The 12029-nt window shown below is 51.5% G+C and overlaps 3 protein-coding genes across 3 annotated transcripts; 2 read left to right on the forward strand and 1 right to left on the reverse strand.

Moving 5' to 3' along the window:
• Positions 1-1690: 1690 nt before the first annotated feature.
• Triagg1_4525 (uncharacterized protein) lies at positions 1691-3274 on the reverse strand (the record flags this gene model as incomplete). The annotated part of the gene is made up of 1 exon (XM_062898938.1): positions 1691-3274. One exon carries the CDS (start codon positions 3272-3274, stop codon positions 1691-1693), a length of 1584 nt encoding a protein of 527 aa, XP_062756542.1.
• Positions 3275-5185: 1911 nt separating this feature from the next.
• Triagg1_4526 (uncharacterized protein) lies at positions 5186-6757 on the forward strand (the record flags this gene model as incomplete). The annotated part of the gene is made up of 5 exons (XM_062898939.1): positions 5186-5216; positions 5278-5304; positions 5386-6060; positions 6128-6477; positions 6536-6757. 5 exons carry the CDS (start codon positions 5186-5188, stop codon positions 6755-6757), a joined length of 1305 nt encoding a protein of 434 aa, XP_062756543.1.
• A 1226-nt stretch (positions 6758-7983) lies between these two features.
• Triagg1_4527 (uncharacterized protein) lies at positions 7984-9930 on the forward strand (the record flags this gene model as incomplete). The annotated part of the gene is made up of 1 exon (XM_062898940.1): positions 7984-9930. One exon carries the CDS (start codon positions 7984-7986, stop codon positions 9928-9930), a length of 1947 nt encoding a protein of 648 aa, XP_062756544.1.
• Between the last annotated feature and the right edge of the window lie 2099 nt (positions 9931-12029).

Below are 12029 nucleotides of genomic sequence, written 5' to 3' on the forward strand. Positions count from 1 at the left end.
GTTTCGGCCGAGCATCTCTGACAGTAGCAAGCCACAATCTTGGAGCACGCGCCTGGGACGGACCGAGGATTTGTATGGCAAGACCCCAAGCTTAGCAGACATAACCGGGCACGGCTACGAACATGAAACCTCTTCCCTGGACTCTTTTGGGGAGCTACCTATTAATTCCATGTTGCTCTAATTGGCCGAAATGGAATCGAAGTCATATTCAGCAACTACTATACATACTATCGGGCACTATCTGTCACTCGAGCGGCTCCAAAGAAACAAAAAGGCCAAAGTAGGATTCACGGGGATCGCTTCCGGATAATACCGTTGCAGTAGCTATGGAAGAAGAACAAAAATCTTTCCGAAACATGAAATACATTGGATACCGACGCTCAATCTGGCAACTAACTAGCATGTCATCCATCCATCCTCCTCTCTCTCTCCCTCCCCATGCTCAAAACGTGGCCGGCCGCTTTGCTTCGAACTCACTTGCAAAAGTCGCGCAGCATGCGGCCGGGCCTTGCTAGCGCCTCTGCATGCAAGTGAACGAGTTTGACTGATGGCTTCCAGAAGAAGCCCGTGGAGGAGGGCATTTTAGGCATCTCTTCCGGGACCTCCCTTGCGTGGACGGAGAATTGATTGATCCATGGGACAAGGCACTTGATGTTGCTGCTGTGGATTGCGAGTAACTTGAATATATGCTCCGTTCACCGTCGGCGAAAAGAAGAATTACAGCCAGGCGCCTTGGTCAACCTCTTGTTACACCCGGTACGAGGGCATCGACGCCTGGTGCTCCGCCACTTGCCGTCAGCAGGGCCTTTGCTGTAGGTCCGTGTGAGTGTCCGAGCTTGCGGATTTCATCTCGCGCCGGCGCTTCGTGAGATGCCGGCGGTTGTCGTTTGACCGTGGTAACTCGTACGAGCCCGCTGCAAGGCCGTTCCAGCTTCTTCTGCAGAGGCAGAGGCAGAGGCAGCGAAGCAAAGCCCAAGCGCCGGCGTTGAGGGTATTGATGAATTAAGAGAGCAATACCACGCCCAGCACGACCACTGGCGGCATCGTACCGGCATCCAGTCAAATCAATCAACTCAGCTTGTGACAGCCGTCAGATCGCACTAGCCGCAAGCGAGGGATCATCGCCTCATGCATCTTCCCATTCCCATTCCTCCCTGGGCGACACCGCGCTGCTGGCTCGGCGCGTTCTCGCGCCCAAAGTCTACTGCCGGTGCACACGCATCAAACACCTTTGATCTTATCCTTATAATATGGACTCCGGGGGGGGGGGGCAATCTCAGGTCCCAGCACGTGAACAGCATCTTGCTATGCCCTTGATTATTGTCATCTTGGAGGCTTTGCCAAGCTTCGTACTGCGTGGAGCGTAGCTGAGGTCTGAAACTCGCTTGTGAATGGCCTCTTTTTTTTTTTTTTTTTTTTTTTTTTCACATGTGATCGTGGACGTCTCCTGAATACCAGCAATCAACGATGGCCGCGGGATTCAATGGCTGAATTCCGCCATAACGACCAATATTGCTGCCGCGTGATGCGGTCCGTACAAGTCCTCTGCGAGTCTGGTTCCTGGAAAGGTCAGCATGTAATCATCAGGGGTGAGAATACTGACAGGAGACTGAAATCACCTACCCTGTAAATGTAAACACCGTTGATGGAGAATACCCGTATGAATCTATTCGTTTGCTTGCGGCTAAGCTTATGCCATGATGACCTTACCACCGAGAACACCGCATTTCTTTGCCACCAGGCAACGGTTCATTGCCATGACGAGAGTCTTGAGATCGTTTCCGCGCACATTGTCCACCGATATCCAGTTAGGATAAGAGTCGCTTGTCGTCGCCGGCCAGAGATTAGCAAACAATGACCGCCACGCAGCACCGGACTGTTCCAAGATGCTGTCCCGTAACAATTGGATGCCTTTGAGCGTCAAGATCCACTCGGCAATGTTGATACGCCTCTGCGGCACGGGTCGAATCGCGTGAAAGTAGGCCACCTGGCCCTTGGTCATCGTGTTGACGTTGTTGGTATTGCTCCAGGGGTGGCTGAGCGGCAAGATTTTGCCCGTGACGAAGCCCTCGCGGTTACCGGGGAACACGTCGATATCCTTGTCGCGCCAGACATCGTCAAAGTTGACGAGGACGGCGGATGTCTTGTTGCCGATGAAGCGGTATAGGGGATATGTACTGAGGTCTTTGACGTCGTCGGGGATGACGACGCGGTTCTCCAGCGCCAGGAACTCGTTGTATAGCGCTACACGGTCTTCTTGGCTGTCATTGAGTGGGCGGAATTGTTCTTCCTTGTTCCAGGCGTCATGGCCGTGCACATCCCAGATGATGAGCTCGCCGGGGTACTTTCGATTGAACTCGTTGACGGTTTGTATCAGCTCGCTCAAGGTGGCCCCCTCGGTGCCTTGGAACATTTTGCCACCCAAGGGGTCATTGTTTCGTACGCCATGGATCTCGCGAAACCCGTCTTCAGTCTTGAGGGGCCGGAAGTCGAGGACGCGGATGCCGCCGTTGCCGAGCTGTTCGCGAAGGTTGATGCTCTGCGTCACGGTGTTTCCTGGCATCGCGAGGCCAATGCATATGTGAGGGTACCATAGGCCGGAGTGATGTGACCTCCCGAGAACAATCTCCCGCAGGGGCTTGTCTGCCAGTTCGGGAAGCATGGCCTGCATCCAGCCGATGGGCGGATCGTTTGTGATGAAGTCGCCCTCTTCGCCGGCGATGGTGAAGGCTGACGCGCCGTAGGGGAACGTTTTGATGTCAAAGTCGTGAACGCTTGCCTTGGCGTTGTTCATGGAAGACAGGGATTCAAGGAACTCGACTTGGAGGGCCTCGTGCCGATAGTTGAACTTGACCATGAACGACATGGGCTCTGACGTTCCCACGAGGTGATATACCACTTCGGCTGCGGAGTCTGCCCAGTTCTTGTATCCTTTCGATGGCTGAATCAGGATAGCAGCCAACTCTCCTGGATAGATGAGTTGGGGGAAGTCGGTTTCCCAGTCTGGCATCTGGTACTGGTGGATGTAGCCCCTTTGCCACCTATAGGGGGTGGCATTGATGAGGGTAAAATGGGGATTTGGCAAGTCACGCCATTGTCTCTTCTCGATGTTATCTCCCAAGGAGACGTTGCGTGTGCCATCTCTTTGTTCCTCGAGGATAAGCGTCTCGAGTCCGAGGGGGTTTAATGGCTTGTTGCCGAGGATGGGGAGGCCTGAGGCTAGAGAGGCGAGGCCCAAGACGAAGAAGGCGAAGAGGCAGCGAAGAGAAGGCATTGTTACTGGATATAGCTGAAACTGGGGAAAAAATAGAAGCGAAAGGAGTAATGAGGGCAGATATTGGCAATGTTGGCAAAGAGTAGCTGGGTAAATTGGTGGCAGTGGGAAGTTGCTGAACGTTGTTTATATTGGCGAGTTTGTGACGTTGACCTGTAAATTGTATGGAGTGAAGATGGATGAGTGAGTGAATGGCGAGGGAGATGGGGATTATTGATATATAAATGACCGGTAGCCCCGTTGCCATTTACTTCTTTTGTTATTGTTTACATCTGTTGTCGCTGGGCTTTTCAACAAAAGATAACTTTAAGCCCATGGCTTTGTTAAGTGGGAGAGTTATGGGGTTTGATAGAGTTAATGTGGTTTCGAACATTTGACTTTATTTACTGTCTATGTACTGCTAGATACCAAATATATGAGTGGGGTTTGACGAGGTATGGCTGAGGTACATGTATATGTGCCGAACGAGTCACGATTATATGTGAAGAGTGAGGGTGTATATGTATACTAGGTGGGTATTACTGAACGCTAGATTTCATGCTCAACCGTCTTTGCATCATATGAAATCTACTTGTATGGAAGTATCCGGCGTCCGTTTTTAAAAAGATTATGTATAGGGCATGGCCACACATTATTTATGCCGTTGATGCTGCTATACGGAGTGACAAGCTCTATCGAGACTATAAACCATAGGATTTGCATTGGCAATTTCCATGTCCAGATCCTGGTGTGAATACCTGGTATTTCACATAGCAACAATGAACATCTCTGACTCTAGCCATAGAACTGAAAGATATGGAGCGGCTTGACCAAGGTTCTCAGCCAAAGTTAATTTCACCTCAGTTTGATAGCAAAGAAGCCCTTGTCCACAAAAGTCAGATTCCAAAGGACTTTTCATGACGGCCGTGGATAAATCGTTAATCCTAGGACTCCCGTTAATTAATTGGAAACGTGTTAAAGAAGGAACAATTATGGAGCAGGATGAGCTCAGCGTCTATCCGCAGATTCTAGTAGGTAACAATGGCCAGGCATATACTGGCAATATCAACGGCTGACGGGAGCAAGGAGAAATTGAAGAGGCGGTCGCGGGGGCCCAGATGTACAAGGTTATAATTGATGAGGAATTGTTTTTGAATGCATGGATCAGTATATGTATGTACACGTCCACGGATCAACGGTTCATGCATGCACAGTATGGACGCGAATAGACGTCCAATGCTGGAATCATTGACAACCCCTGGCCGGACTCGTATAGGTTCAGGTTCAATTGATGTTACTCCGTACAGTGGATGTATATTGACAGTTGAGCCCTGTGAGGCCTCGGAGAGACGCTGAGAGAGGCGCCTAAACCGGGCTGCTGGCCAATGGAGACGCTGCGGCGGGGGCGCTGGAGGGCGATTCCAAACAGCGTGCGGGTGCTCATTGGGCCACGAGCGGGGTCGAGCTTGGCGCCATGGTTGCAGTGCAGCGCGTAAAATCGCTGTAGATTCAATTCTGTTGGTGCGAACGAATTCTGGTGCCCTTCAGGTTATAACTTGCGTGCACATCCGCATCTTCCAGGCTGGAGTCAAACCCATTGAATTGATCCATTCCAGTGCGGCAACACACGTGCAACACACGCCTCGCCCGAGCGAATATACGTGGCCTGTGTGGGATTGTCAAGCTCCAGTCCAGTCCAGTCCATTGTATGTATATTTGATAGCTCGGAAGCGGGGCTTCTTTGGCCGTCTTACATCGAGCTCGACTCGACCAGCTCCAACTGCGCCTTTGCCAAGCCAACTATTTCTTCTTCTTCTTCTTCTTCTTCTTCTTCCTCTTCCTCTTCCTCTTCCTCTTCTTCCTCTTTGCTTCTTCACTCTCCCCTTTATTCTACGCCTCAACTGTTCAATCAGCAGACACTCCTCCATCGCCATGTCTGGCCAGCAGCAGCACTTCTACCCGCGTATGTCACCAGCTTCACCTTCACCCCGCCAATCTCCAAATACTGACTCGCGACATCGCAGCTCCTCCCGGCGCAGGCGCAGGACAAGGTCCGTTCCGTTCCGTTCTGTTCGAGAAGCCATTGCGACGACACACGACAAGTTCCCAATGCTAACGTGAACAACCAACAGCGCCGCCGCCGCCCCAGCAGCAGCAATACGCTCCGCCTCCGCAGCAGTATCAGTCGCCGCCCCAGCACCAGCATCAATATGCGCCGCCTCCGACTTCACCTCCCGCGAACCAGACACAGTTCTACCCGCCTCCTCAGGGAACGCCGGGACAGGCGCCCAGCTATGCTCCTCCGCCCCAGCATACGCCGTCTCCCCAGATCCAGCAGCCCTCGCCGGGCCATTACCCCCCTCCTCCCGGGAGCCAGCCTCCGCAGCACCAGCACCAGCATTCGCAATCGCAGCAGCTGAACTTGGCCGTGCGTCCAGCGGCGACTCCCGACTCTGGCCACTACCAGCAGCAGGTGCAATCGCCGCCACCGCCGCAGCAAATACAACAGCAGCAGCAGCATCAGTATCAGCCTCAACCGCAGCAGCAACAAGCACCGCCTCAGTTTTCTCCTCCTCCCTTCCCTCAGCAGCAGCAGAATGCTCCATATCCCCAGGAGAAGCCGCCTGTCCAGACGACACCACCCCAAGCCGGTGGAGCTCCGCCGCCGACCAACTTTGTTGGGGCTGTCGCGACAACCGATGATGTTGGCACCTTTAATGGGGGAAGCTATCGCATCAGCCATCGCGATACTAATACGATTTTGACTATTCAGTTGGCCATGGGCGCCCCGTTGCATGCGAAGCCAGGTACGTTGGATGAGCAGCGAGAAGGGGTTACGGTGTCGTGGTTTGATCAAGTCTAATCGCATGATAGGTGCCATGGTCGCCATGTCTCCCACAATCACCCTCAAGGGTAATGTCAAGTTTAGCGTCAAGAAGATCATTGCGGGCGGAGAGATCGCCAGCTCTACTTACACAGGGCCGGGAGAACTCATTCTCGCGCCCGCCTCTTTGGGAGACATTACGAGCATAAGATTGAGCGGCAAGGAGCAGTGGTCGGTGGGACACGACGCCTATTTGGCCTCTACCCAGGCTGTCGTCAAAGACTACAAGCGGCAAGGTCTGGGAAAGGCCATCTTCAGCGGCGAGGGTCTGTTTGTCTACAAGATGTCTGGAACCGGTCTGCTCTGGGTTTCGAGTTTTGGCGCCATTATCAGGAAAGATGTGAGTCCAGGATATGAGTTCCCCCGTCCTGGCTAGAGACACTAACCCGCTGGAATAGCTTCAACAAGGCGAAAAGTACATTGTAGACAACGGTCACCTTGTGGCGTGGAATACGAGCTACGTCCTGGAGCGGGTAGCCTCTGGCGGCATTATTTCTGGCCTTTCTTCCGGAGAAGGCCTTGTCTGCAAGTTTACTGGTCCTGGCACCGTGTTCCTGCAGACCAGAAACCCGAAGGAGTTTGCCGCCTTTATTGGCGGCATCGCCCCTCAGAACGCCTAAGGGCAACAAAGAATGATGGCCAGAGCAGGGGATTAGAGAGGTGTACTCGCCTTATGGCAACGCTGTACGTGAAAGTCTGATGAGAACGTATTTTTTTGGAAAAAAGATGGCCGGCCCCTTTTTGTATTATCTCTGTTTGGAAATTTTTGTATTATCTCTGTTTGGAAATTTTTGTACTTCTTGGAGTTTGAGTTCAGCGATGGAAGGCCTCTTAGTTTGACTACCATTACATTATATGCCTATGTAACACTTACGCTTTTGTTGTTCTCTCACTATGACTCTCGTTATTCAGCTGCACTTGTTTCTTTATTTTTCCTTGGGACCTTTTTTTTTCTCCTCCTTGATGATGGAACGAAGCTAGGAGGTAGTTGACGGAGAGAGCAAAGAAGACTCCCCATAAAGCCACGCCAAATCACTCGTGAGTTGCGATCTTGTCAGATGCACCTGCGTCAAGATCAAATGGCACGCCAAAAGGGAAGAAGCAGCTCAGCGACGTCCATAGAGGCCTTTCAAGGCAGGCGTTGATGGGAAAGTCAACAATACGGTTGCCCAGACGAAGACTCCAGAGGCTGGCCTGGAGCGAATTTTAAATCTTAAATCTCGCCCATCGTTCAGCCATATGCGAAGCTATCGTTGCATCCTACGCAACTCACCATCCGCCTCTTTTTGGACTTTCGTATCCCAGCCAACAGGTGCGGGTTGTTTGCCAGCCTTTGGCACTTGAGCGTGTCTTTTCCTTTTGTTTAAGAGCAAGCGACTTTATTGCGGAGTATCCCAGGCGCGGATATATATCAGCCGTCCGCCAGCTGGAAGCCATCTCAGCAGCCCAACTCAACACGCACCTTTCGACCTCGACATATCTGTTCTCCTCCGACATCTTTGTCTTGACCTACTTGTGCTGAGAAAATTCGTGAGACAGCGCTTAGCCTTTTCTTGAAGCCAACTTTGACCTGAAGTTGGGCTGTTTTGAAGTTATCGCAATTGGAGAACTTGCTCGCGCGAAAAGAAAACAAACGAAGAAAAGGAGCTGATCAAAGCTTTTCTCCGGGCATCGACGTTCAAAAGCTCTCGCTTCTAGCCAAAACAGTCACGGAGATCTGCTATATCCATCGATACCGACTTGGGCGCTTGAATCAATCTCAATCAGCAAACGGGTAAGTACAGAGATGCAACGTACTGTTCTGGTGCAATGAAGCATCGACTGACCTGACTCTTGAAGGCTGCAAATGGCTATGCTCAGCGCTGCCAGCCGAAGTAAACGGCTTCACCCTCCTCCCATGGCCAAAGAGACGGCTTCGAAGAGCGAATCACGTACCAAGGCCTTGGGTCCTCCCTACGACTACCAGCGACTGAAGAAATGCAATTCTCAACAAGCGTTGGATAACCCTGATTGGCGAACTCGGCCCTCTGGCAGTAGCAGCTCACCAACCATGGATGATGAGCAGGTTTGGAGGAATCTGATAGGTGCTGGGAAGCAGTGGATTGGAATGGATGCATTCCCGACTACTCCATCCGCCGGGGAAAGGAACCACGAGGCCCATCTTGAAAAGGCAAACGACTCGTCACAAGATCGCGCGACGGTAAGCAGCGACCTGAGATACCATCGACGGAATATTTTTGCATTGTCTTCTGAAATGGAACCCAAGATTATGCAGACTATGGAGGAAGAACAGCCCGTTCCATATGGGATTTTGAAGCAGGTGTGCCTGTCGTCTTCGAAAGAACATCCCCTGAGCCTCTTGGAAGTTGCGCCATTGGGAAGCATCCCTAGCTTTTTGTCTCCATCCGTTGTGGACATTCGGCCTCTGAAGGGAAACTTGATGCAAAGGAAGCCAGGCAACGGCCAGGACGAGCAACTCACCGCAGCGCTCAAAGCTGCCGAGGCCACGCCTCACAAAGTTCGAATGCACATGAGCCAGCGAAGTCGCCACGATGAGGCGAAGATGAAGCATGTCGCACCAGACGAATGGCGAGCACAAAAGGGTGTATTCGAACTGCCAGGCATTGTCACTGCGCAGAGAAACAGAGCTCACGATTGCTCCGACGCGAATCGATTGTCCCCCAACCAGACAGCACGTTTGGTGAACGAGGAGAGGCCCAAGGAGGCGTCCGAGACTGACAAGGACCAGGCTTTTCAAAGGTTTCTAAAGAAGCTAGGACAGAAAACCAGAGACTTGCCAAATGTCAAATTGCAGGGGCGAGACAGGGTGGACAGCGGCTACGAAGATGGCTCAAAGGAAGAGCAGAGCGGAGGCTCAACGGAAACTTGCATTTTGAGATTCCGGACACACGAGCCCTACGAACGACAGCAAATACCTCTAGAGGCTTTTGCAGGCCGCCGCACACGAGGGCCTGAGATTGCGCACAAGGAGAACGCAAGCCTCGCAGCAGAGCAGTCTACCAGATTCAAGAGCCTGAATCCCAAAGCACGAGAGTTTCTCTCATTTGTCTCCAACCGAAGCTCCAACTCGGAAGACGACAGCATGGAGCCCCTTGCAGCCTTTGCCCCGGAGCCCTTTGCCAGCAAGAGCGGCCATGCCAATGCCATGTCCTTGGCAGGACTTGGTCTGCCAAACGTTTCCTCGCTTCAGCAGCCGCCGCCGCCTTATGGGCTTGCGCCGCTTGCACCTACTCCTGATACGGCCGCCGACGCCCTGGCGCTCAATAACTTGATGGCGGGAAGATTGATTCCGGTGCAGGTGGGAACGGATCAGCTTCAGCTTGGAGGCCATTTCCCGACATCTGCTTTGCCGATGCCATCAGTAACGCCGCTACCTTCGCACCTACCACCCATGTTTCGGCCGCCGACGGTACTGCAGTCCGTGTCTATGATGAGCAATCACATGTCGGGGATCCCGACGGTCCCTTCTATGGCGAATACGGCGTTTCCCTTGGCACCCATCTCCAACCCTTGTTTCAATATGCCATCGTGCCAAATGCCGCTCATGACGGGTGCTCGCTGCGCACCGCAGCCGGTGCCAAAGCCTCGACGCCCAGACCCAGGAGATCAACAGGCATACGAGGCGTATATCGAGTGGCGCAAGGCAAACGAGCCAGGCTATGCGTTGGAGTGCCGTTTGAGACAACAGCGACGAGCCCAGCGGAGCATGACGGACAAGGTACCGCCCAAGACGCAGCAAGTCAAGAAGGACGACGCCTCCACCGAGGCGTGAGGCGTACAGGATTATGTACAGGAGGGCAGGGCGATCGGTGACGATGTCTCCTGGCACAGACCTCGGTATGATGCTCCTGATGTCGTATAAGGTAGCGATGTCCCGTGGCGGGGATGTGGTGACAGGTCTACGCCACCCCTATTCTTTCTTTTTTTTACAACAAAAGTTTTGTTTTTCTTTTTTTCGTTGTTGTTCTGCAACATTATGCAAATGTTCGGAGTCAGCCGCAGTATGTGGGATAAAGTTGTTTTGCAGAATGTGTTTCGATTACGTCCTGCGAGCTGCCAGTCCCCGGGGCTACCCCTGAGGGACTCGCTGGCCGGCCGTGGTGGATTTAGCGGAGGGGGCTGATGGTGATTGGTATGATTACGAGAGCTAATTGGGCTGAAGATGGATTGATCGCTACGTTACTATGACTGGAAGAGTGTGGAGACGGTTTGTGTTACAGTATCTGGTACAAGATGATGAGAATTAGCTAGTCTTTGTGGTATAACATATGCATGGTTATCTGTTTACTCTTGGCCGCTTCTCCTGTATACAGCGTTGATGATGATGTCAAACATGAGTAGAAACTGTCCGAAACACGCTCCGAGTATTTGGAATTGCTGGCCAAGTGAGACTATCAAGTGAGACTCGTTGACTGGGGAGGAGGAATAGGGGGAATAGGAATAGGAGGAGGAGGAGGAGGGGCTCGGCAGGATTACGCATATTGTCTCTGGTGACGATGGCGATGAAACGTTTGCCGCATATACGAATGTAGGGAGGATCAAAGGACGCCGATATAACTAAGGATACGGAGTAAACTGAACTGCATTGAAATCAAAGATGGGGATGATGGGGCAGAGCCAAGCAAACGGAGTGACAGGGGGAAAAGACAAAAAAAAAATGCATGTCTAAGACAGGATTATGGGTAACACGAAGAGGCGCTTACTAGACTATTTTTCCCTCTTTCTTTTTTTGTTTCTCTCCTTTTCTTTGATCGTGTGTGTATGTAACTTTTTTTTTTTTTTCGTGGGGGGGGGGGCTTTTTGTTGTTGTTGATATTTGGACTATTTTAGTTTCATGCTGTGTGACGGCGAGGCGTTTTTTTGTTTTTTATATATGCTTGAGGATATTATGCTTGGGGGGGGGTTTAATGGTTGGATTTTTTTTATGTATGCGTATGGGCATGCGTGTGCGTGTGTCTACATGTATTGTACTGCATGTAACCCATGTATACATGCATCTTTTGGTGGGCATGTTGTTGAGAATCCATATATTTTATTTTGTCGGTTGGTTGCACAGAGATGATTATTAGTGCGTACAACTTACGAACTGCTCGGTGAACGGATCTAGGTATTTTCTTTTCGTTTTCCTTCTTGCTGCGTTGGCTTTCTTGTTGGGGAGCGGGATGATGATGAAGGCTTGAGAAAAGGGGGGGGGGGGGGGGGATGGTAAAGGCGGGCTGCCTTTTTTTTTTTTTTAATTCTCGTTGCCTTTTTTTTCCTTCTGCTTCTGCTTCTTGTTTGCCTCATGTACAAAGGTACTTTGATTTGCTTCTTTCGTTTTCGCACAAGTCCTTGTTTGTATACATCTGCACACCCTTTATTCGTCCATCATCTGTATTTCTTTCATGGGATGTGGGTGTGTGTGTAATATGATATACCAACCGCAATCGTCAATTTAAATTAAACCCGCAAATGGTCCATGACGAATAACTTCACGCCGCCCCAATCCAAACAACTGCTGCAGCAAAAAAACACGGCACGGGTGCTTATCCCAATCTCATACGTGCAAAAAAAAAAAAAAACCTAGCCTCCCGTTAATTTAGCTCAAAGCCCCCCAAAAAAATGCGGCTCATGCTCAACTGACCAATGCGCGTTTGCCTCCTCCCCCATCGCAGAGCCGCATCAGGAGAAACAACACAACAAGCCGCCTTTTTTTTTCTATCTAGCTTTCGCTTCGTCTGCCTTTTAATTCGTCCCCCCCTTTTTTTCTTATACACAAGTCATGTCATGTAAAATAGAGTCAATGATAGCGTTATGTTTCTTGTCTATGGATGTATACAAACACGCGCGGCGGGGGGGCGGGGGGGGGGGGGGGGGGGGGGGGGGGGGGGG

Source organism: Trichoderma aggressivum, assembly GCF_033847375.1.
Source record: "Trichoderma aggressivum f. europaeum strain CBS 100526 chromosome Unknown scaffold_014, whole genome shotgun sequence".
NCBI lineage: Eukaryota > Fungi > Ascomycota > Sordariomycetes > Hypocreales > Hypocreaceae > Trichoderma > Trichoderma aggressivum.